Source organism: Lagopus muta, chromosome 21, assembly GCF_023343835.1.
Source record: "Lagopus muta isolate bLagMut1 chromosome 21, bLagMut1 primary, whole genome shotgun sequence".
NCBI classification, from domain to species: domain Eukaryota; kingdom Metazoa; phylum Chordata; class Aves; order Galliformes; family Phasianidae; genus Lagopus; species Lagopus muta.
Window position 1 is genome coordinate 4331421 of NC_064453.1, and position 19564 is coordinate 4350984.

Consider the following 19564-nt stretch of genomic DNA (forward strand, 5'->3'; position numbering starts at 1 on the left):
CCGCCCAGAGGGTGACGCGTGTGTTATACGTCCTTCTCCCTACCGCCGGTCCTCCCGCCGCTAGGAGGGGCCAGCGCGCTGCCCTCCCCGCCGCATGCCCTCCCCGCCGCACGTGGCTTCCCGCAGCTGGCCACCACGCATGCGCACCGGCTCACCGTCCCCGAGGTCGCCCGCTCCCTCTTAGCGCGCAGGCGCAGCAGGCGCGCCGTGATTGGCAGAGGCTGTATCCGCGCAGGCGCACGGAGGAAGGGGGCGGGGCGCGCATGCGCTGGTCCTGGGCTGGCGGCGGCGGCGGCGGAGGGGAATTAAAATGGAAGATGAGGAGGTGGCCGAGAGCTGGGAGGAGGCGGCCGACAGTGGGGTGAGGACGGCTCTCGGTCGGCCGAGGCGGAAGAGGGAGCATAGAGGGAGGAGTGGGGGATGGCACGGCGGCTCCTGAGCTGGCGGCTGGCCGGGAGAGGCCGGTAGGCCTCTTAAAGGGGCCGCGGCCTGTACGGCGCGGGGCTGCGGCAGGGCTGTGGAGCCGTGCATGGTTCGCACCGCAGCATCTGGGCCCTGCTTCGCCTCGGGCCTAGCCTGGCGTGCTGCCTCAGCTCTCCTGGGGCTGTTGGTACGGCCCTGATCGCGGTGGGGAGCTCGGGGCTCTTCCTGGGCAGCCCTCTGCCTCCGTTAGGCCGCCTCATGGCTTGTGGTTGGGTCGTGTCGTGCTGAGAGGCTGCAGATGGGTTCTGGACGCTTCCCTCGTGTAATAAAATCAGTAAATTTAATAGCGTGGACAAGTGGTGTGCGGGGGGTTCGTTACTCCATAGCCTGAGGAAAGAGGATTGCATTTGCTGATTGAGAGCTGCTGTTTGTAGGGAGTTCTGTGGGCTCGTTGACACTCAGAGGGCAGAAGAACGCTGTAACAATTGGCTCTGCAGCAAGAGGGCAGCTTGGGTTTGGTCAGCGGCTGCTGCAGGAATTGGGTTACAGGTGGGGAGCGGGGTGGGGGTGAAATAGAAGCTGTAATCCAATGCCCTCGTCTCTGCGAGGTGCCAGGAAGGGCTGGCGCTGCTACTAGCACCGTGATCCTGTGATAATGGGAAACCTCGCATAGGATGGAGGAGTTAATTTAAGGGCTCATTAAATTGCTTCATGAAGAGACATCGCTTGTGGCTGGGAGCTGATAATAGCTGAGGCCTAGAGTAATGGTTTAAAATTGCAGGGCTGCTCAAATCCCAGGCACCAGTTGTCTGTCTTGTTTGTCTTCACAGCTTTTACCTTTTGGTGTTCTTTCAAAACCCTTAGAAGTGAAATCTCATCGCCTGTCCTTTCTGACGCCCCTTTCCAGCAAGTCCAGGCTGCAGAGACATTACACTTGTGCCACACAGTGGGGAGCAGACATTTCTCTAGGAGCTGACACCACGCTTGCAGCTGCTTTTGCAGTTGTCCAGGCTTTGGGTGCCTGTAAAAGCACTCGGAGCAAGGAGAAAACTGAGCTGTCTCCAGCAGGAGTTATTATTGTGCAAGAGAAGACATGGAAGCTGTCTTCTAGCAGCCAAGATATTTTAGAAAGGTCATGCTGCAGCCTGCAGGAAGGAGGATCTCTGCCACTGCTGATGGCTGCAGGAAGTCAAAGCTGGGATGGACCTGTGGGGACATGGACTTGCTCTCTTCTGGCTTTCTGCTTGAAGCAAGTGGGTGCTGCTGGGGGCTCTCTGAGTCACTACAGCAATTATTGCTGCCAGGGGCAGATTCTGAAAAGGGGAACAGTGCAGGAAGGGGAGCAGACAGCGTGACTGACGTCAGTTGTTAGCAGTTGAAATATATTTGAGGCACACCTGCTTTTCTTGGTGACAAATTTGCTGCGGTGAGCAGGCTTGAGATCTGCTGCTTTAGTGGGGTGGATTTTCTATTGGAAGTGTGAGTGAAAAAAACTGTGTGCAGGGGGAGCTTAGAAGTTGGTTTGCCACCGTAATCATTATGTTGTTTTTGTCGTGAGGCATTTGCTGTGGTTTCTTTCACCTATACCTTACCTGGCATGGGTCTGGAACAGAGCCTAACTTAGAGATATGATAGCCATGGTCCAGAGGGATATGCAGTAAAACATTAAAGATAAAACCTAGCATGCCAAGGAGCAGCTTTAACTATATTCTGAACTCTGTAAGCAGTTGTGAACCTGACCAGTTATTCTTCAGACCTTTCAGCACATATTCGAGGAAATAGGAGAAATGTAGCCAAGGGAGATCTGTGGTTCTGGGTGTGTAGTTTTCTGCTAAGTCACCTGAGGGTGTTCTATGGAGCAGAAAGGATGCTGAGATATTTAGTGCTCATTTTTTTCCCTCTGTATGTGTGGCTCTTGGTGCTGGGCTCCTAAATCAGTAAGATTCTAGGTCTTGAAGAAGGTGCTTCTCAGCAAGAAGCAGTTTTGGGCTGAGCAGAGCTGCTGTGGCTTTCCTAGTCAGTATGGCAGCACATGTAGCTTTTGTGGGCTTGGCTTTACAAACAGCACTGAGACCTTAATTCACCAAAGGGATGCTGGTGCCCTTTGAAAGGGGAAAAGCCAAAATACCTGATGCAGCTTCTCTTTTGGGCTTGGTCAGTCAAAGCAGCTATAAGAAAGAGAGTTGATTTTATTTATTTTTCTTAATGCAGCTTCTGTTTGTCTTCTAGTTTTCTGTGTCATCAGAATGACCCAGTGCTTGCCAGCTCAAGGAGCAGCTCGTTTGCTGTGTGCCACCCTGTGTGCCCATACATGAAGCAGAAACCTCTGCTCCAGTAGTTCCACCTACCCCGGGAGTTTTGCAGGTGTGGGGGATGTTACATCTGAGTTCTGTGCACCAAGCTGATGCAGCAGAATTTTGTGAGGCCAGCAGGTCTGGCTAACAAGGCTCTGTGTTGCACAACTGCCTGTGTACAGGTATTTGAAAAGCCTGAAACGGGGATGTTTTGCTGTCAGTGAGTTACAAAGGGGGAAGTGGTGTGTGAGTGAGCTGTCTGGGGTTGTCTAAGAGGCTGGTGGCAGGATCCAAGTGTGAGGCATCAAGGAGACAGCCTGGGTTGGTAAACATGAATAGGACTTCATGCATTGCTCATTTCTCTGTTGTGTGGCCTTCCCAGGAAGAAGGAAATCACAAAAGGGTGGTGTGTTTTTGAGCCTATTGACCTGGTTAAACCAATTGTTACACATCAGATGGGAAGCCATACTTCAAATTGGAGTGAAAACCCTGTACCCAGGGGTCACAGTGAGCTGGAGGTGTGTGTGGGTAGGGGGATCATCTGCTGGTATTGCTGTGTGCCAGGAGGGTTTGATGCTTGCTGAGCTCCTTTCTGCCTTCTCTGTGCAAATGGTAGGTGGGAGCAGGCTGGGCTTCCTGCTTTGGATTTCACCCTTCAGCAGAGGCAGGTGAATCATTGGTTGCAAAGGCCTGCATCTGGGTTTTGGCTGGCGTTTCTTCTGTTGCTAAATGCGATCAAAGTACACAGAAGTCAAAAGGGAAGTATTTTGGAGCATAATGCTGTGACCTCCAGGCCGTGTAGCCTGCTAACTGCTTGTGTGATTGGAGGACAAGTCAGCAGGGTTCTGACAGCTTTCCTTTCAGGGTAGGGCTGTGTTTTGGAGAAAAGCCCTGAGGATAACTGGTGTTTTCTGCTGTCAGGAAGCAGCGAGAGGGGGGGACAGGCTCACTGTGAGTTCTGTGAATATTTACTGAATATTTGCCTTAGGTATTTGTAATTGGTTAAAACTCTTGAAACTAGAAAACAAGGCTTTCTGTTCCTGCTGCTCAGCGTTGCCCAAGCAGAGACTGATAAGAAAAGAGCTTCGTTGGCTAGGAACAAACAAGCTGTGCATGTCATAAAGCCAGCATCTGCAATGGGATGTTGCTGTGAGGCAGCATCACCTGGTAGCAGTCTCTGTTTGCTGCCAGTTTCAGCAGCACGACCTTGGTGAGCATCTGCCTGTGCCCCTGAACCACGAAGGTGGGGAGGGAGGAGAAACTGCAGCCCTCTTCAGTGCTTCCCCCTATGTTTGCCTGGCTGAGGAAGGGAGCCTGGCCCTTCCTGTGTTTTGTAGCTGCTGAGGAGCTTTACCTACCTATGGAAGATACAGGTGCCATGCAGCTGAAAGCAGCTGTGGCTTTCTTGGCATCACATTGGGTACGGTGCACTGCCAGGGTTACTGTAAGCAGAGCAACTTGGCAAATTAATTAATGAAGCAGTCTGACTCCCACTGGCCTCAGGAATTGGGAAATTCTGGTAATTAACAGAAGATTTACGTATCTTCAGAGGAAAGAAATGAGTCGCTAGCGAGGAGTCAGTTTGCTACCTGGGGATCATCTGTTGCTGCTCTCACTGGATGGTGTTTTCAGGGTGCCTTGTGGTGCCTGTGCTCGGTGGATGAGGCTCCCACTGCGCTGACGTGGCAGGATGCAGCTCCAGGCTCATTCCCTCTTTCAGGGTTTGATCTCACGCTCTTGTTTTTTGGCAAGGTAGCAGGTTGTATTCAGAAGTGTCCCCAGCAAATACATCAAAGAGCACGGTTAATGTTTTTCCAGAGCTGTGCATGTGAAATGTTGGCAGCTTTTGAAGAGAGCACAGCTTCCTTTATCAGTGGCAGCTCTGAGCTCCAGTGTGGCCCGCTTGGTGAGTATCTCCTCTGTCAAGTAACTGCATTTTGGAGGCAGAGGGGAGAAATCCTGCTGCTGTAAGGGATTTTTAGGGAGCTGAAGTCTTTGCCTGTGCTGAGGCATTGTTAAAGTTACTCAGCAAACCTGGAAGAAATAAATGCCAGCAGTTGCTCTGTTATTCCTTTCCTGCCAGCTTGGAGTTGCTGCCTTTCGGAGGTCTGGAGATCTTTTGCAGAGGGGTAATTATTTACAAATATCTGACATGCCATCGTTATTCCAACCAAGTGCTTGAGGCAGCAGTCAGGGTTAACTTGGGGTTCTCTGCTTGTGCCTCACTTCAAACTGTGATTCTATGAGTCTGCCTCAGGAGCACTGAGTCTAAATAGGTTTGTTTGCAGTCCTCACCTAATTGCTTTCCAGGAGGCACAGTGATCCTCACATGCTCTGCTGTTTGTTGTTTTTTTCCTGGGCTGGAAAGTTGGGTGTGATGGAACTGGAGCTCAGCTTCCATTACGTCCTCATCTACAAATGCAGTTTAAATGTCAGAGAACAGTGTCTTCTCCCTGCTGGCTGCTGGGTCCCTTTTAGCATCTAGACATAATAGCACTAAAAATAGTTTGTTGAGATTCCCTGCTAATCTTTGAGAAGGGTGTTTATAAAAGCACAGGGGCACGAATGATGCTTAACTTTTGGTTATAAATATGCTTGTTTGGGGAATGAAAGCTAGGAGAAACTCCTTAATGCATTCTCACCATCAGAAGATTAATAACTGGCTTTGTACAGCGTGACCTGCCCAGCTTCTGTGCAGCTTGGTGTCCTTGAGTGCCATGTGGGCTCCCCCCTCCTCTGCATGCATGCCTTTTGCTTGTTGTAGTGCTTCTGGCACTTGGGCCATAAGTCAGGTCCTAATTTTATCTTGTTATCCACAGCTCGATGGCAATGCAACATGAGATAGAGCAGTGCAAACAGAATGACATCAGCAAGCAAACAGATCTGCTGGTTTTGCTTCCTGAGCTTGTGGCTGTGTGCAGCGTGACCCCTGTTGTGAGCTGCCAACTGTGTCTCTTCCTAATGCCTTGGGTTGCTTTGGTGATCAAGGGCTGCCCATCTGAGTGGATAATGCTGGGCAAATTTGAACTCCTTCATACCTATAATATCATAGACTCATTATGGTTGGAAAAGACCTTTAAGATGAAGTCCAACTTGTCAGCCCATCACCACCGTGCTTACTGAAATATAGTTCTGTTAAGCATCAGGAGTTTGCAGTGATGTGGCTTTTGCTTAGGGAAAGACAGCATCCATCTCCTCATATTATGGCTGCCAGAGGAGCGAGGCAGCAGAAGTGCCAAGCACTTGGTAGTTGTAGGAGAGGGAAAATCTGGGTGAAGGACTCATTTAGGGTGTTTATGGTAGGTTTTGAAGGATTCCTTGGGATACCCTTGCCTATGCTAGGTAAATGAAAGCTGTGTTTCTTTCTAGATGAGGAAGCTGTAGGTTCTGGCAGCAGAGAATGTAGGCTGGACGTCCCTGGTGCATGAGAGGTTGAAGAGCTGCCCAGCAGCACTCAATCACTGTGACAGCCACATTAATCAGAGTGTTTTTCAGGTGATGGGGTTGAAATGACGCTTTGCAATGACAGGATCTGGCCATCCGAGGTAAAGAACGTGGCATTAACCCCAGGACTGACTCACAGAGCCTACAGGAATGCAGCAGCATAGCTGGGAAGGGAAGAGAGGAGAGCAGAACCAGATCTTCCTAATGGCTCTCTGTACCTTGGGCAGAGTGCTGTACAGCCAGCATTGGGCTGAGGGTTGACGTGCTGGTTCTGATCTCTGTACTTGCTGCATGGCACTGGAAAAATCCTCCTCATGGTATGAATGAGTGGAGATGCTTGGGGGTTTGCACCCTACAGCCCTCCCCAACATGGGAGCTATTTATGAAGGGGTATCTAAAGAAGCTTCATTCCAGACAGCCCTGGAGGGGTACAGCCGTGTGTTCAGGTTTGATAAAATGTTCTATAGTAGGATGTAACCTCTTCTGGTGGAGGGTAGACAGATGAGCTAACCCCCTGGCCTTGGTTTGGCTGTCATTGTTTGTTGCTAGCTGCTCTAAATCACTTCCATCCTTGGCCAGGATATCCGCTTCCCTGCTGCCTTCCTGGCTGGCCGTTCCTCCATCCACGTGGGCAGGAGGCTCCATCCTCCTGAGCAACCTTGGGGTGGGATTTTCTTCTGAAATTTGAGCCTTCTTGAAAGGGAAGGAAGCTGCAGGTGTGTTTGCCCTCAGCAGGGGGATTCGTTGAGATTTGGCCTTCAGCTCAGTGCTGTGTTTTATTCCTAGGAAACGAATGTGGCTTCCTCATATAAAGCTGGGAAGAAAATTCAACGTCTCACCCAACAAAATCTTTGAGAAACAACTCAGAACTGTGTATTTCCAGCTGGAGGGTGCTGAGGGCTGCATGACCATGAGTAGCACCACGCTTTGGTGGTGTGTCATGGCTTGCATTCATTGCTTGTTCACTGGGGAGTAACTGCAAAGAAGTGTAGGAGTGGGGATGTGGGGCAGTGCAACTCATCACCAGGCTGTGCATGCTTCTTGACAGCAGGGCAGGCTCTGCTGGCAGCAGGCTTGTGGTGTAGTTAAACAAACTGACCTGAAAAGCAGAGTGGCTGCATCCTGCCAGGAGCTTGACCTTTCCTGCAGCGTTACCAGTTATCAGATGGTAAAACTGGGACACTCCCAGCTACTTTTTTTCCCTCTTTACTGACAGTTAAATAAAACGCATTGCTGTTTTGGAAGCTCTTTTATGCAGTCTGCAGTCATGGGGATCTAAAGGCCATGGTGAAGTGCATCTTGTTAGGATAGGTTACTTAGAGACCGGAGGGGCTGAGAGCTTTATTTTTCTGTTTAGCAAAGTTTCTTTGTGTAATTGCCCCAAGTGCAAAACGTAAACACCTTTTGTAAGACAGGTGCAAGCTTTCAACAGAGGTCAGCAAGCTTACAGCCACACTGTCGGCTCTCAGGGTAATGAAGATTTCTTTCCATGTATTGATTAACTTGGCAGCTCTGTTGCAAAAGCAGAGGAGAGGCATAGGAGGAAAAAGCATGGTTGGCTACTGCAGCTCGGTGAGTCCCTGGGTGCAGGTTGGGCAGGGCAAGGATATTTTGGTGAAGGCGGGTTCTCGCAGCAAGCAGCAGGAATGCAGACCTGCTGGCTAGTCCTCAGGATGGCTGCAGGCTCCATGTCTGTGCTGCTGTGTGTCGGCCCAGCTGCTGCTTCCAGGGGTTCTTTGGCAGGGAGGTCTGGTGCCAGTGCCTGCTCCACCTGGGAGCACCTTGCTGAATGTCTCTGGAGCTCTTTTTCTGCCCATAAGAGAGCTTTCTTACAGCTGAAGTTCTGAAAATGCAAATTGCTCTCCAGGGGAGATGAACACCACGCAGCTGCCCTTCCACCCTGCTCTGCAACTTCAGCCTGCTGTAGGTGTATTCATGGGTGCAGTGAATGAAGGGGCTTTGCTTTCCTCTGCAAGCCATCCTCAGGTTGAGAGGCGTTCTGTCTCTGCCTTTCACAGTGAGGCATTGCTGGAAACAAAGGTGTTTGCAGGCAGATTCGTACTCTGATCTCAAAGATGAGCCTTCACGTTTTTGTTTTTTCTTCCTTCCTCTGTAGGAAATAGACAGACGATTGGAAAAGAAGCTGAAGATCACGCAGAAGGAAAGGTAACTGCTGTCAGTGTGGAAGTGGAATCTGTAGTGGGGCCACCAGGGGGCCCCTCTGGTCTGTAGCAGAGTAATGGAAAGGTTCTTAGGAGTGATTTTATTTCGGAGCTGGGTCTCCCAGACTGGCTGTAGCTCCAGTTATGGTGAAGCCCTTTAAGAAAAAGGCACTCAGAGGAAGAAATGAGTGAGTCAGGTAATGGCAACTTGTAGCCTAAATTGGCTCACCATGTCTTGCATCAGTAAGGCTTAATTTTCCTGTTTGTTTGGGTTGGAGTGGGGGTGTCTTGCCTCCTAGCACGGTACTTCTAATCACTTCTGAGGCATATTTTTGTTTGTTTCCTTTTGATTGCTGGCACACCGCTTAGAGTCACAGTATTGTTTCTCAAGGATTCCCATACCCACGCAGAAAAGGGTCAGTGAGAATTGAAACAGGCTGGGGCCAAGGTTGGCTCTAAGGCCTGGCAAGGAGTGGGATTAAAGTGCCTACACCAGTGCCTTTGAAGGTGTGTAAACGCTTTCTTTTGGAAAATGTTTGGTGAATCAAATCAAAAGTCAAGTTATCTCTGCTCAGAGTCTCCTTTGGTTGAGTTTCAAGATGTTGAACGCATCAGAGCTTGGTGTTTTCTGTCCCTTGCTGAGCTAATCTGCAAACCTGCCTGCCTCTACTTTAGGGTTACAAATACAACAAGGTCTCTAATTGTTACAGCTGCCTCTTAGTCACAGGAATGACATTTGGCTGGGAGGAAGCTGCATACAGAACTAACAGCAAAGCGTGCTTGTGGTGAAAACAAGCGCTGATCGAATGCCGTGCGTTTGTTTGTTGCTTTTTTTTTCCTTCAAGCAGTAGAAAATCCAAATCTCCTCCTAAAGTGCCGATCGTGATTCAGGACGACAGCGTTCCTTCAGGTCCACCCCCCCAGATCCGGATCCTGAAGCGGCCGGCCACCAACGGTGTGCTCAGCAACCCCAACTCCACCACCAGACCGGCGTTCCCTGTCAAGTCCCTGGCACAGAGGGAGGCAGAGTACGCCGAGGCCAGGAAACGAATACTGGGCAGCGCCAGCCCTGAAGAGGAGCAGGAGAAACCCATTCTAGATAGGTGAGAGCAGACTTGGCACCGGGGGCGGGAAAGTGACGGCTGTGTGCGTGCTCTGTGCAAATACCTTCCAAGCAGGGGAAAGAGGAGATGTGCTCCTTGGAGTATTAAACGAGGCCAGCCAAGGAGAAAGGAGTGTTTTGTTTGTAAACAGCAACTTACCGTTCAGATTTTTGGCAGCTAGAGGAAGTGCTTGTGCCCAATAAGGCAATAAAGGTTATCTTAAATCCTTGAGAGAGCAAGGTGGGGATATAGAGAGGAGTGCAAGCAACTTTGACACGACATAAAACTTCAGCAAAGACAAGGAAGGCTTGAAGGAGCTGCTGTCATCAATGGGAAAGTTGAAAGTAAGCACTCTGAAATGAGTCCAGGTTGTTTAAGGCCTTTCCTTTGTAGTTGTAGTGTGGGATCTTGGTCACTTGGGAACAAGACTTTGAAAACTTCAGGGAAGAAATGAAGCATCAGTTTATTTTTGATCGTGTTCCCTTATCCCAGGGAGAAATGCAGCAGGTCTGCAACAGTCGTCCTGCAGCTTTCCACCAAAGCAAGTAGAGGAGTATCTGAATTGCACGCCTTACATTCCACAGATACATTGCTTCGTCCTCTGCTTTCTCCTTGCAGGCCAACGAGGATCTCCCAGCCGGAGGACATCAGGCAGCCCAATAATGTGATTAGGCAGCCCCTGGGCCCCGATGGTTCACAAGGCTTCAAACAACGCAGATAAACGTGGGCATGAGAGGATGCTGCAGAAAGCAGGGTCAGCCGCCACGGGTCGCACTGCTGTGGCGGACAAATGGACTTGAGCAAAGGGAACTACCTGGTTTACTTGCACTGTGATCCCCTTTGCTCTGCCCACTGTGACCTCCAACCCCACGCACTGTGACCTCCCTGCTCCACGCACTGTGATCAGCAAACTGACGAGGGCTGTCCCCAGTCACTGTAAGCAGGAAGGGGAGGGGAGGGTAAAGGACTCGGACAGGTGCAAAGAGTCATGTGTGCCACTTTGGTTCAAGCTAGTGCCAGCAATAATGTTTGTTGTATTTGTAACCTGGGATTTAGGAAAAAAGTGGGAAGCCTCCCCAGACACACGTTTTGTCTTCATCACTTTAAGAGCAAGTTCTGTTTCAAAGGATATCTTTTGATTTTTTTTTTCTTTTTGTTTTCTGTTTGTATATCGGATTGACTTTCAAGGGAGTGCATGGAAAGGGTTTTAACTGTTTAGTTTGTTTTAACTGAGAGAGGTAGCTAAGTGTTTGAAAAGGAACTTCACTGAATTCCTGCAACTTTAGTGGTTAGGGTTTGACAAGCTTAGCTTCTCGTTCTGTGTTTCTACCACTGCCAAGCAAACTGGACTCTGGGATGCCCAGCCTTTCTGCTTGCCATGGCCTGGGAGCCATTGGAGTCCAATGACCTGGTTTGTGTATTGCACCTGTTAAAGCTTGGCTAGTGTTTTCTGCTGGCTTGAGGGGAAAAAAAAAAACTTTAAATACATCTTTTTGTATGTGGGGAGAAGGGAATGTAGACAGATCCCATGAAAATGCCTGCTGTTTGGTTACTGCTTGCAGCAGAGCTGATCTGTGGGGAGCTGGGGCTCTGTGACAGCTGGACGTGCAGGCTAGGAGGGTAATAGTGCTGCGTGGCTCTCATTTGCTCCATGAAATGAACCCATGGTGAAGAGCTGCGTTCCGTCCAGCCTGCGTGGTGGCTGATGTGACGGCGGGGAGCGGGACGGCCGCTGCTCCAAAGGTTGAAACCGAAGTGGCTTACAATGGACTGAAGACTCTGATCTCTGTTACGGTACGAGCCGGTGCTGTACCTGATACACACGAAATCACAGACATTTAGGAACAAAATGTGTTCAATCAAGTCTGGAAACCTCCCCATCGTCGTATGCTGTGGGTGGTAACGGCCAGCTTTCCGCTGGGCTTCAGGGAATGGATTGCTCTTGCTGCTCCTGCTCCCACGAAGAGGCAGGATTTCAGGCAGCTTGTAGGCTGAAAGCTTCCCAGGATGGTGGCGGTGGTGGAGAAGAGCCATGAGGAGCTGGTGTGTGTCACAGGATGCTATTGAACGTGGATGCTTCCCCCGTGCGCAGTGCTGTCTGTCCTAATGCACGCTAGACAAAGCTGGCCTATCTTGATATTCCTGTCTCCAGGGATTAGATGAACACTAAGGCTCTTCTTGGAGGGGATGCAGCGGGCGGCGTCAGGCGTGGAGGCGTTTCTGCGTGTCGTGAGGACCTCGACTGTTCATTCAGCTGAAATGGCCGCGGGCCGGCGGATTGCTGCGTGCTCAGTACCTAGAAAATACTGTTGTTGGCTGTCAGAGGATTATTCTGTACGGGTGCAGTGTTGCCAGATGCTTTGTGCTTGGCAGATATGGTAAATGAGCAAACCTGATGCCTTCTGACTGAACAGAAGTGACTGTGCCATGCCATGTTGTATGGGAAACTCCCATCTGGAAAGACGTGGATGGAAACACGGCTTAAAAAAAGGTAAAATAAAACTACCTGTGTACAAAAAAGAGATGGCATCTGCTAGAATGTCAGTTGGCTCCTTGACCCTGTGTCACCCTCCACGTGAGTTCCCGGAACCCTGAGTGACTGGCGAAGGAGGGTGACGAGGTGGGAATGGCAGAAGCCTCGTCCCACCAGGATCCCAACCCATCTCCGTGGCTTTAGAAGCTATAATCTTGCTGCTTACTGAGCTCCCTCTCAGGCTGGAGGCGCGTCTGTGAAACTGATTTATTTGGGGTGGGTGGGAGCAGGAGGGGAGAAGGACATTAGCAATAACTGTAGTCACCGCACCTTTCCTTAACGACCGCTCGATAGCTTCTATTCCAGAAGGCTGGCAGCTGGCACAACAACCCCGACCCCAGCTCCTGGCGTAGCTTCCCGCTACCTTGCCAATGTTAGATGTCTCCTCCCGTCCGTCAGGTGCCTACCACCCTTCTCCTTGCACACCCGACCTTGTTCTCCAGCACTGACCGTGCGCCGATGCCTCAGCCGTGGCGGCTGCTCCCGACCTGCAGGCAGGGCGAGACGGCGGTCGCGGGGCACGCGCCTTCTTTCGTGGGGCCGAGAGCTTCTCCCGCCGCCCCGTCAGAGCGCGCCCGAGTATGCAGAGAAACATTTTATAAATTGTATTTTCAATAAATGTGTTTAAACTTTTTCACGGCCTGCTTCCGTCTCGTCGCTTTGCCGCATCCCTTTTTTTTTCTCTCCCGTTCCCCGGAATGGGAACCCCAAAAATCCATCGGCTGTTGTTGGCCATGGTAGCGTTTGTGTCACCCTGTGGGACAGCTGGCCTGGTTCTGAGGTGCTATGGATGAGATGAGGGACATCTGTCCTCTTTGGGCTACAAGGGCTCTTGGGAAGGAGAAGCTGAACTTCCAAGCACAGGGATGGGAACGGGAGAATTTTGGGGCTGGGCTGCTCTCCATTCTTTGCTCAGTAACGTGAGGAGAGGCTGTGGGACTGGCTGAGCCGAGGAGGAGCAGGATGGAGTCCTTTCTCAGTGTTTTTATTTTAAGGTGATTTAGGGAAAAACGTGCCTACAGAGCGCGTCCCGTGCCTTGATACCGACCACTGCCTGCAATGCACCTCCCGCCCGGCAGGGGGCGCAGTTGCAAAGCGTGGTGCTCAGCCCGCACCGGAAGTGCTTCCCTTCCTCCTCTCCCCGCCCCGGTGCGGGCGGTACCATAGAGTCGCCGGCGCCCTTCCGTCGTGCTGGCGGCCATGGAGGAGGACTACGAGGCGGTTCTGTGCGTGAAGCCGGCCGTGCACGTCTACCGAGTGCCGCCGAGGGCCTCCAACCGCGGCTACAGGTGCGGTGCGGCGCCGGGGGGTGGGCCTGGTGCGGCCTTGGGGCTCTCGCAGTCAGCCAGGCCCCGCCGTTGAGCTACAGGCCCACTCAGCCCCGCTGCGAGGGGAAGTTGAGGGTTGTTGTGCCTGGAGAAGAACGATAGAATTGCCGAGGTTGGAAAAGGCCTCCGAGGTCATCGAGTCCAAGCGGCCGGGAAGGCTGCGGGAGGGCTTATAACGGCCTTTCGGTGCCTGCAGGGCTGAGAGGGAAGTCGGGAAGGGCTCTTGGACAGGGTTTGGTAGTGGCAGGACGAGGGGAAATGAAGTAGGGAGAAATTCTTCATCCTGAAGCGATGATGCCCTGGCATAGGCTGCCCTGAGAGCTGCGGATGCCCCTTTTTGGATGTATTCCTGGCCAGGCCGGAAGGGTCTTGGGCAGTATGAGCTGCTGGATGGTGTCCCCATGATGGGAGATTTCCAACCCAAACCACTCTATAATTCTATGAAAACGGAGATATTCCACAAGGATCCCCTCACCAGCATGGCTTGCATTGCCCTAACGCTGTTTTCAAGCTGGTGATTCCACAGAAGGGGAAGTGAAACCTTTCTGTACTGTGCAGTGCAGAACTATGGGTCTGTTCCCCAGTGCTTCTGCAAGTGGTCAGCAGATTCGGGGTGAGATGCGAGGTCTCGTGATGCGTGCTGCCTGTCTGCAGCAAGCCCAGGTGCAAGCAGGTTCCCTCACATGCTATCTCACTTTGTGAGGCTTTGTGATACGTTACCATGCCATAAAATTGTCTCATTGCTGCTGCCTGAGGACCGCAGGGGCACCCAGAGGTCAGTCACCTTTTCCTCTCCCTGCAGAGCTGCGGAGTGGCAGCTTGACCAGCCAGCATGGAGCGGCAGGCTGCGCATCACCGCCAAGGGCAAGACTGCCTTCATCAAGCTGGAGGACAAAACCTCAGGTGAGGAGGAGGGGCTGCAGCAGAACGGCTTTCCTGTCACCCCAGGGGGGCATTGGGCTGCTGGCGGGGCAGACCTGAGCATGGTGTCACTGCAAAGCAGCTGTGTGTTGTTGTTTGAATCCATCTGCTGAGCGTTAATGAGCTGGTTTGTCACCTCCAGAGTGTGGTGCCTTGTAGCACCAGATAGTGGGAGGCTCCTTTGTTGAGCATTGGTAACTGAGCCAGGAAAAGCGTTTGTGCCTACGGCTGGGGAGGCTTTATCTGGTGGAATGAAATGATGTGGATCTGCCAAAATAAGGCAAGCAGGATCTGATCTCTCTTCCTCCAAGCTTCCTGTCATCACAACAAGTCGCTTTGCCAGTTTTTCCATCTCCTGGATTCTTAATTGCCTCCCAAGCTGCTGCTGCAGAGGAAGCGGGTCGTGTTTACCCATTTCTTGCATGCAGGCTGCTGCCTTTATTTTCATCCTCACAGCAAGGAGAGTGGCGTTGATGTGCTGCACTGGCACGTTAACTCACACCTGCTTCTCTTTTTTCAGGAGAGCTTTTTGCCCAGGCCCCCGTGGAGCAGTTCCCTGGCATTGCTGTGGAGAGTGTGACAGACTCCAGCAGATACTTCGTCATCCGGATCGAGGATGGCAACGGTGTGGTGCTGCTTTGGTGCTGGCAGAGACAGGCCTGGGGGGGAGCAGATCTTGAAAACACTCAGAGCTTGTTCTGAGTTCTTAGTGGTGAATGATTCATGTGGTTGAGAGCTAAATAGTCCCTGCCTGCAGTGATGAATGGACAGATCACCTCTTCATGCTCTGCCTTTTGCTAGTAAAAAAAAAAATCTTTTAATCTACTAGTTTAATCTACTGCTCAGCATGAAGGACACAGCTGTGTGTAGGACTGTTACTGTGATGCCAGCCTCCGTGTTGATTCACTTGTATGAATTTTAAAGCTGGGTTTTGCTAGTTCTTTAAATCCAATCAAGCTGAAGTGATGATGTAAACACAGCTTTGCTAACTGAAAGCGTGGCTGCAGTTTTCTTCCAGCCTCACGTTACAGCCCTGCTGACAGTGTAACACTGCTTTCCCTGCTTGGAACTTGCTGGCTGTTCCTTACTTTGTAGAAGGAAGAAAGAAATGCAGCTCCAATCCTAACCTCAGCCCTGCTGTCATCAGAATTCCTCTCAGCTCCAGCTGGAGGAGCTGACAGTCGCAGGGGTGTGAAATTGGCTGTCCCCCCACTTCTGGGCTGCATCCCTGGCTTTTACCCTGTTTTGCACTTCTAGCCTTTACTCTTCCTCATTCCCCAGGCCGCCGTGCTTTCATTGGGGTTGGATTTGTGGATCGAGGGGATGCTTTTGACTTCAACGTCGCTCTTCAGGACCATTTCAAGTGAGTTGGTGCCTCTCCTTTTGTCCTCTTGACTTGGTGGTTCCACGTGGCGGCTGCAGGTTTTTGCTCCAAGTGCTGGGGGTGAGGAGCTGTTTGCTCCTGGTTCACTGTGCCCAGTTCACTTGAATTGAAGCGTAGTGCAAAGAGGGCTGCAGCTTACGAGTCTTTTTCCTTTTTCCTGCCTTCCTGCAGGTGGGTGAGGCAACAGAACGAGCTGGCCAAGCAGGCTGAAAACCCTGACCAGGCACCCAAACTGGACCTGGGCTTCAAGGAGGGGCAGACCATCAAGCTTAACATCGCGGTGAGGTTTTTTGCTGCTCCAGATGTTTCCCCTTGTACACTTCATAACCTATAAAAACGCTGCCCTGTGGCTTTGGTGATTGTCCTGAAAGACTGAAAGAGAAACAGCACCAAAACCCTTCCTTTTTCTTTTCTTTTTTTTGCAGCGTTTTGGGAAATGAAAGCATCAAGAATGTTCTGTGAGCCTCTTTTGTTAGCCTCATTTCTTGTTAGCTGTGAAACACTGCTTCTTAGAGATGCAGACTCCAGCCAAGCTGTCTGCCTTCACGCTCAGCCCTCACAATCTGTTTTTCCCCTCTGCTGTGGTTCGTGGCGTAAGAGGAAGCAGTGGCTTTCTCATGAAATCCCCTTGCTAAAGGAAGCCTGGTGCAGAGCTGCTCATGCCCTTGCTGCCTGCAATGATTTGTAGTGGGGTTTCTTACGGTTCCCAGTCACAGAATCTGGTCTGTGCCTACGTGGTGGGGATTCACAGATGAAAACATCTGTGGTTCAACACCTGTTGCTGCACCAGGAGAATGTAGCACAGCGATCTTTTTCCCCCAGAGCAAAGCATCTGAGCTGCTGGGCTACTTGAAAGCATTGGCTGGGAGGAAGAATAGAATCACGCTCTGATTCTGGATTTAAACATGGTTCCACCTGAAGTTTTCCTCTCGTGTCTCCTTTCAGAATATGAAGAAAAAGGAAGGAGCAGCAGGGAACACCAGACCACGTTCTGCAGGCCCTGGGGGGCTGAGCTTGCTCCCACCACCTCCAGGAGGAAAATCTTCCATGCCAAGTCTTCCTTCTGGGGAGCAGCCACCATCTTCACTTCCCCCACCTACCCGGCTCCCTGGTACCCCCATCACAGGTCTGTGTCTTACAGAAATGGCTGCAGGGCTCTTTAGATTCAGTTTTAACTGTTGAGATGCACACAGAAAGACCTTGATGTTCCTCTTGAGCTGCAGGAGGAGAAGGTGCTGAAGCCCTGTTGGATGAGGGGAACTGAGGCACTGAGGGGAATGGGATCACAAAGCCATCCTGCTTGTCTTAATATCCCCTAACTGTTCAGAGCTGCTCTGTGTTTCATGATTGTTTGGGAAGCGTAAGTTCTGCACACATATTTTGCAAGCTGAAAGCACAGCGTGTTTAGAAAGGCCCTGCATGAATCCTGGCCCTCCTGCCTGGCCTGTCACCATCTGTGTGCAGCACTGCAAAGTTCATCTTAAACCCCAGTCAGGTTGGAACGGTGAACTGACTGCATTCGAGCAGTGGGTGCGTGGAAAAGCAAAATAGCATCTTCTTGAATGCAGAGAATCTGGGAGGAATCATTGTCAGTAACAGTTTTCCTTTTTCTCCTCTCTCTCTGGCTCCTCTGGCTGCTGCAGACTCCCTGCTGTCCTGGCCACAACCTGCTGCTGCTCCCTCTGCCCCTGCCACCGACGTCTGGGGTGACTTCACCAAAGCTTCAGGGTGAGCCCACGTGGGGTTTGCAGGTTGCTTGGGCCAATGCCTGCAGCGTTAGAACCCAATCCTGCTGGTTTTACTCTCACTAAAATAAGATTTTGAAAGGTGAGAAGCTGCTGTGCCTGGCCATGTGTGGGGGAGAGTTATGGATTGGCACCAGGCGACCTGTGCTGCCTCTCCTTTTAGTGTCTAAGCCCTCCTTTGTTAATGTCTAAACCCTCTTTTCTCAGTGTCCAAACTCTCTTTTTCTCTCTCTTTCTCTCTTCAGGTCAGATTCTAACCAGACAAAGGCAAATGCAGGCTGGGTGCAGTTCTGAGCCAGCTCCTCACAGGCACTGGAGGAAGATTGTGCCAATTTCTGCAGGACCAAAGCAGCAGTGGGAAGTGCTCCTGCTGCCTAAGGACACCTCACTCGTCACTTATGGTGGCATTGTACTCCCCTGGCCCCCTCTGACAAGAAACAAGACCCCAAAATCTGGTGCTGGAGTTGAAAAGCAGAAATTGATGCTGGTTGACAAATGAGCACGTGCCTTACCAAATTCCACGCCAGCACCTTCAGAGCTGGGGGCCTTTTCTGGGTATTTTGTGCCTGGATCACTGCAAACCCTTGAGGCTTCAGTGACCTTTCTTGTGTCTTCTTTCCTTCCTTTCTTACTGCACTAGCAGGGCTGCAAAATTGTGGCAGCTTCATGGCAGCTTCGTGGCACCCTGTGTCCCCTTGGTGACGTGAGGGCACTGATAGAGGACTCAGCTGGCAGCGCTTTTGCTGCCCAATTTGGGCATTTTTCTCTCAATTCTGATGCAATAGAGGTGGGTTGAGGTGTGCAGCACAGGGCTGCCCCTGGCACCATCTCCACTTTCTCCTCATGCATTTGGGCCACTGAAACCTTTCAGTCTGGCAAACAGGGGGGAGCATCCTCCTGGAGACTTCTTGTGTGCAAGGCCTTGTTTTGTCTGCTGCTGACAGCAACGTGCTTCCAAGGTGCTGAGCATCACCCCTGATACTTCCAGCACTCCCTGCAGTGTGGGGGGTGGGGAGCACAGCTAAATGTGAGCACAGTGCTGGAGTTCCTATTTTCCTGCTCCAGTAAGGTTATTTTTCAGTGTTTTTTTTCCCCCCTGTATTTCGAAGAGAGATTTGTATTCGTTTTGCAGAGACTTTATTATTGGAATATATGCAATGAAAGACAAACTTGGTCTCTTGAACTGAGCTGGGGTTGAGATTCCTCTTTGAAAAAGCTCCCAAGTATTTTCTTACCTATTTATATTATGGTGAAGGCCTTTCACAGTACAGAGTTCTGCTATTTTTTCAGTGTTTCAGGCTTAATTATTATTTCTATTCTCAACTGGACGGGTGAGCATTTCCATTGCAGAGCTTTCGCTTTGCCCTGGCAGCTCACAGGGCCGGGTGAGAGATGTCACACTTCCAAGGGAACAATAAAATCATTTTGATGCCAGGTGTGACGTTTTGCAGCCCTGAGATCTGCCCCTGTGTGCTCAGGGTGGGACCGTGGGGCTGCCTTCGAGGTGGGGATTTGATGTTGGGGGTGGTTTTGTGCTTTCCCTCCTTCTTGGTGCTGGGGAAACAGCGAGGCACAACACATGGCTGTTGCTTAGCAGTGGCTTTGAAGCCCTGTGGGCAAAGAAGGTAAGGAATCAGGAAAGTAAAGGGGACAGCTGAGGACTTGTGGCCCCAAAGCCCATCAGGGAGCCTCGGCGTGGCTCTGGGATGAACATCTTCATAAGCCACACTGTCCCAGCAGCGCTGCAAAGCCTCAATCCTAACAGCCTCCCTCTAATAATCCGCGGCTCAGCTGGGAGGAGGAAGGGCATTTGCTCTTCCTGAGGGGCAAGCAGATGCTGGGCAACGCTGGGAGGGCAAACCCGCATCCGAGGGTCCGCAGAGGGAACGCCTTCAGTGCGGTGTTGCCCCGCAGCCCCTGCTGAGGCTGCACGTTTGGAGCTGGCATCGATTTGTTGGCGCGTTTCTCCTTTCTGCCCTCGGGGGGAGCAGGAAGCGGCAGCTCGCCGTTACCCCTGCACTTTAATTCATCGCCCGGGGTCTTTCTTTTCCACGTGGCAGTTTACTGTATGATTTATGGAGCGGCTGCCGCCCCTTCCCAGCGCCCAGCCAAAGGCTGCCCATAGCAACCTGGCACGCTCCACCCAACGCTTTTTCCTGCCAGTGCCAACTCCTGCGCCGTAATGAGCTTAACGAGGCCGTGCTTCGTTATGGCTTAACGAAAGGGC

General features: G+C 51.4%; 2 protein-coding genes across 3 annotated transcripts; both read left to right on the forward strand.

The window, feature by feature from the left end:
• Positions 1 to 259: 259 nt before the first annotated feature.
• SZRD1 (SUZ RNA binding domain containing 1) lies at positions 260 to 12593 on the forward strand. Of its 2 annotated transcripts, none has more exons than XM_048967726.1 (4): positions 260 to 361; positions 8278 to 8327; positions 9169 to 9426; positions 10045 to 12593. In XM_048967726.1, exons 1-4 carry the CDS (start codon positions 311 to 313, stop codon positions 10145 to 10147), a joined length of 462 nt encoding a protein of 153 aa, XP_048823683.1. In that variant the 5' UTR covers positions 260 to 310; the 3' UTR covers positions 10148 to 12593. The 2 variants fall into 2 exon arrangements, with proteins under 2 accessions (XP_048823683.1, XP_048823685.1); XM_048967728.1 differs by having other exon boundaries at positions 282 to 361; positions 9172 to 9426.
• Positions 12594 to 13107: 514 nt separating this feature from the next.
• Positions 13108 to 18771, forward strand: NECAP2 (NECAP endocytosis associated 2). Its single transcript, XM_048967569.1, has 8 exons — positions 13108 to 13248; positions 14090 to 14190; positions 14729 to 14833; positions 15490 to 15571; positions 15764 to 15872; positions 16538 to 16718; positions 17236 to 17320; positions 17583 to 18771. Exons 1-8 carry the CDS (start codon positions 13160 to 13162, stop codon positions 17629 to 17631), a joined length of 801 nt encoding a protein of 266 aa, XP_048823526.1. The 5' UTR covers positions 13108 to 13159; the 3' UTR covers positions 17632 to 18771.
• Positions 18772 to 19564: the final 793 nt, after the last annotated feature.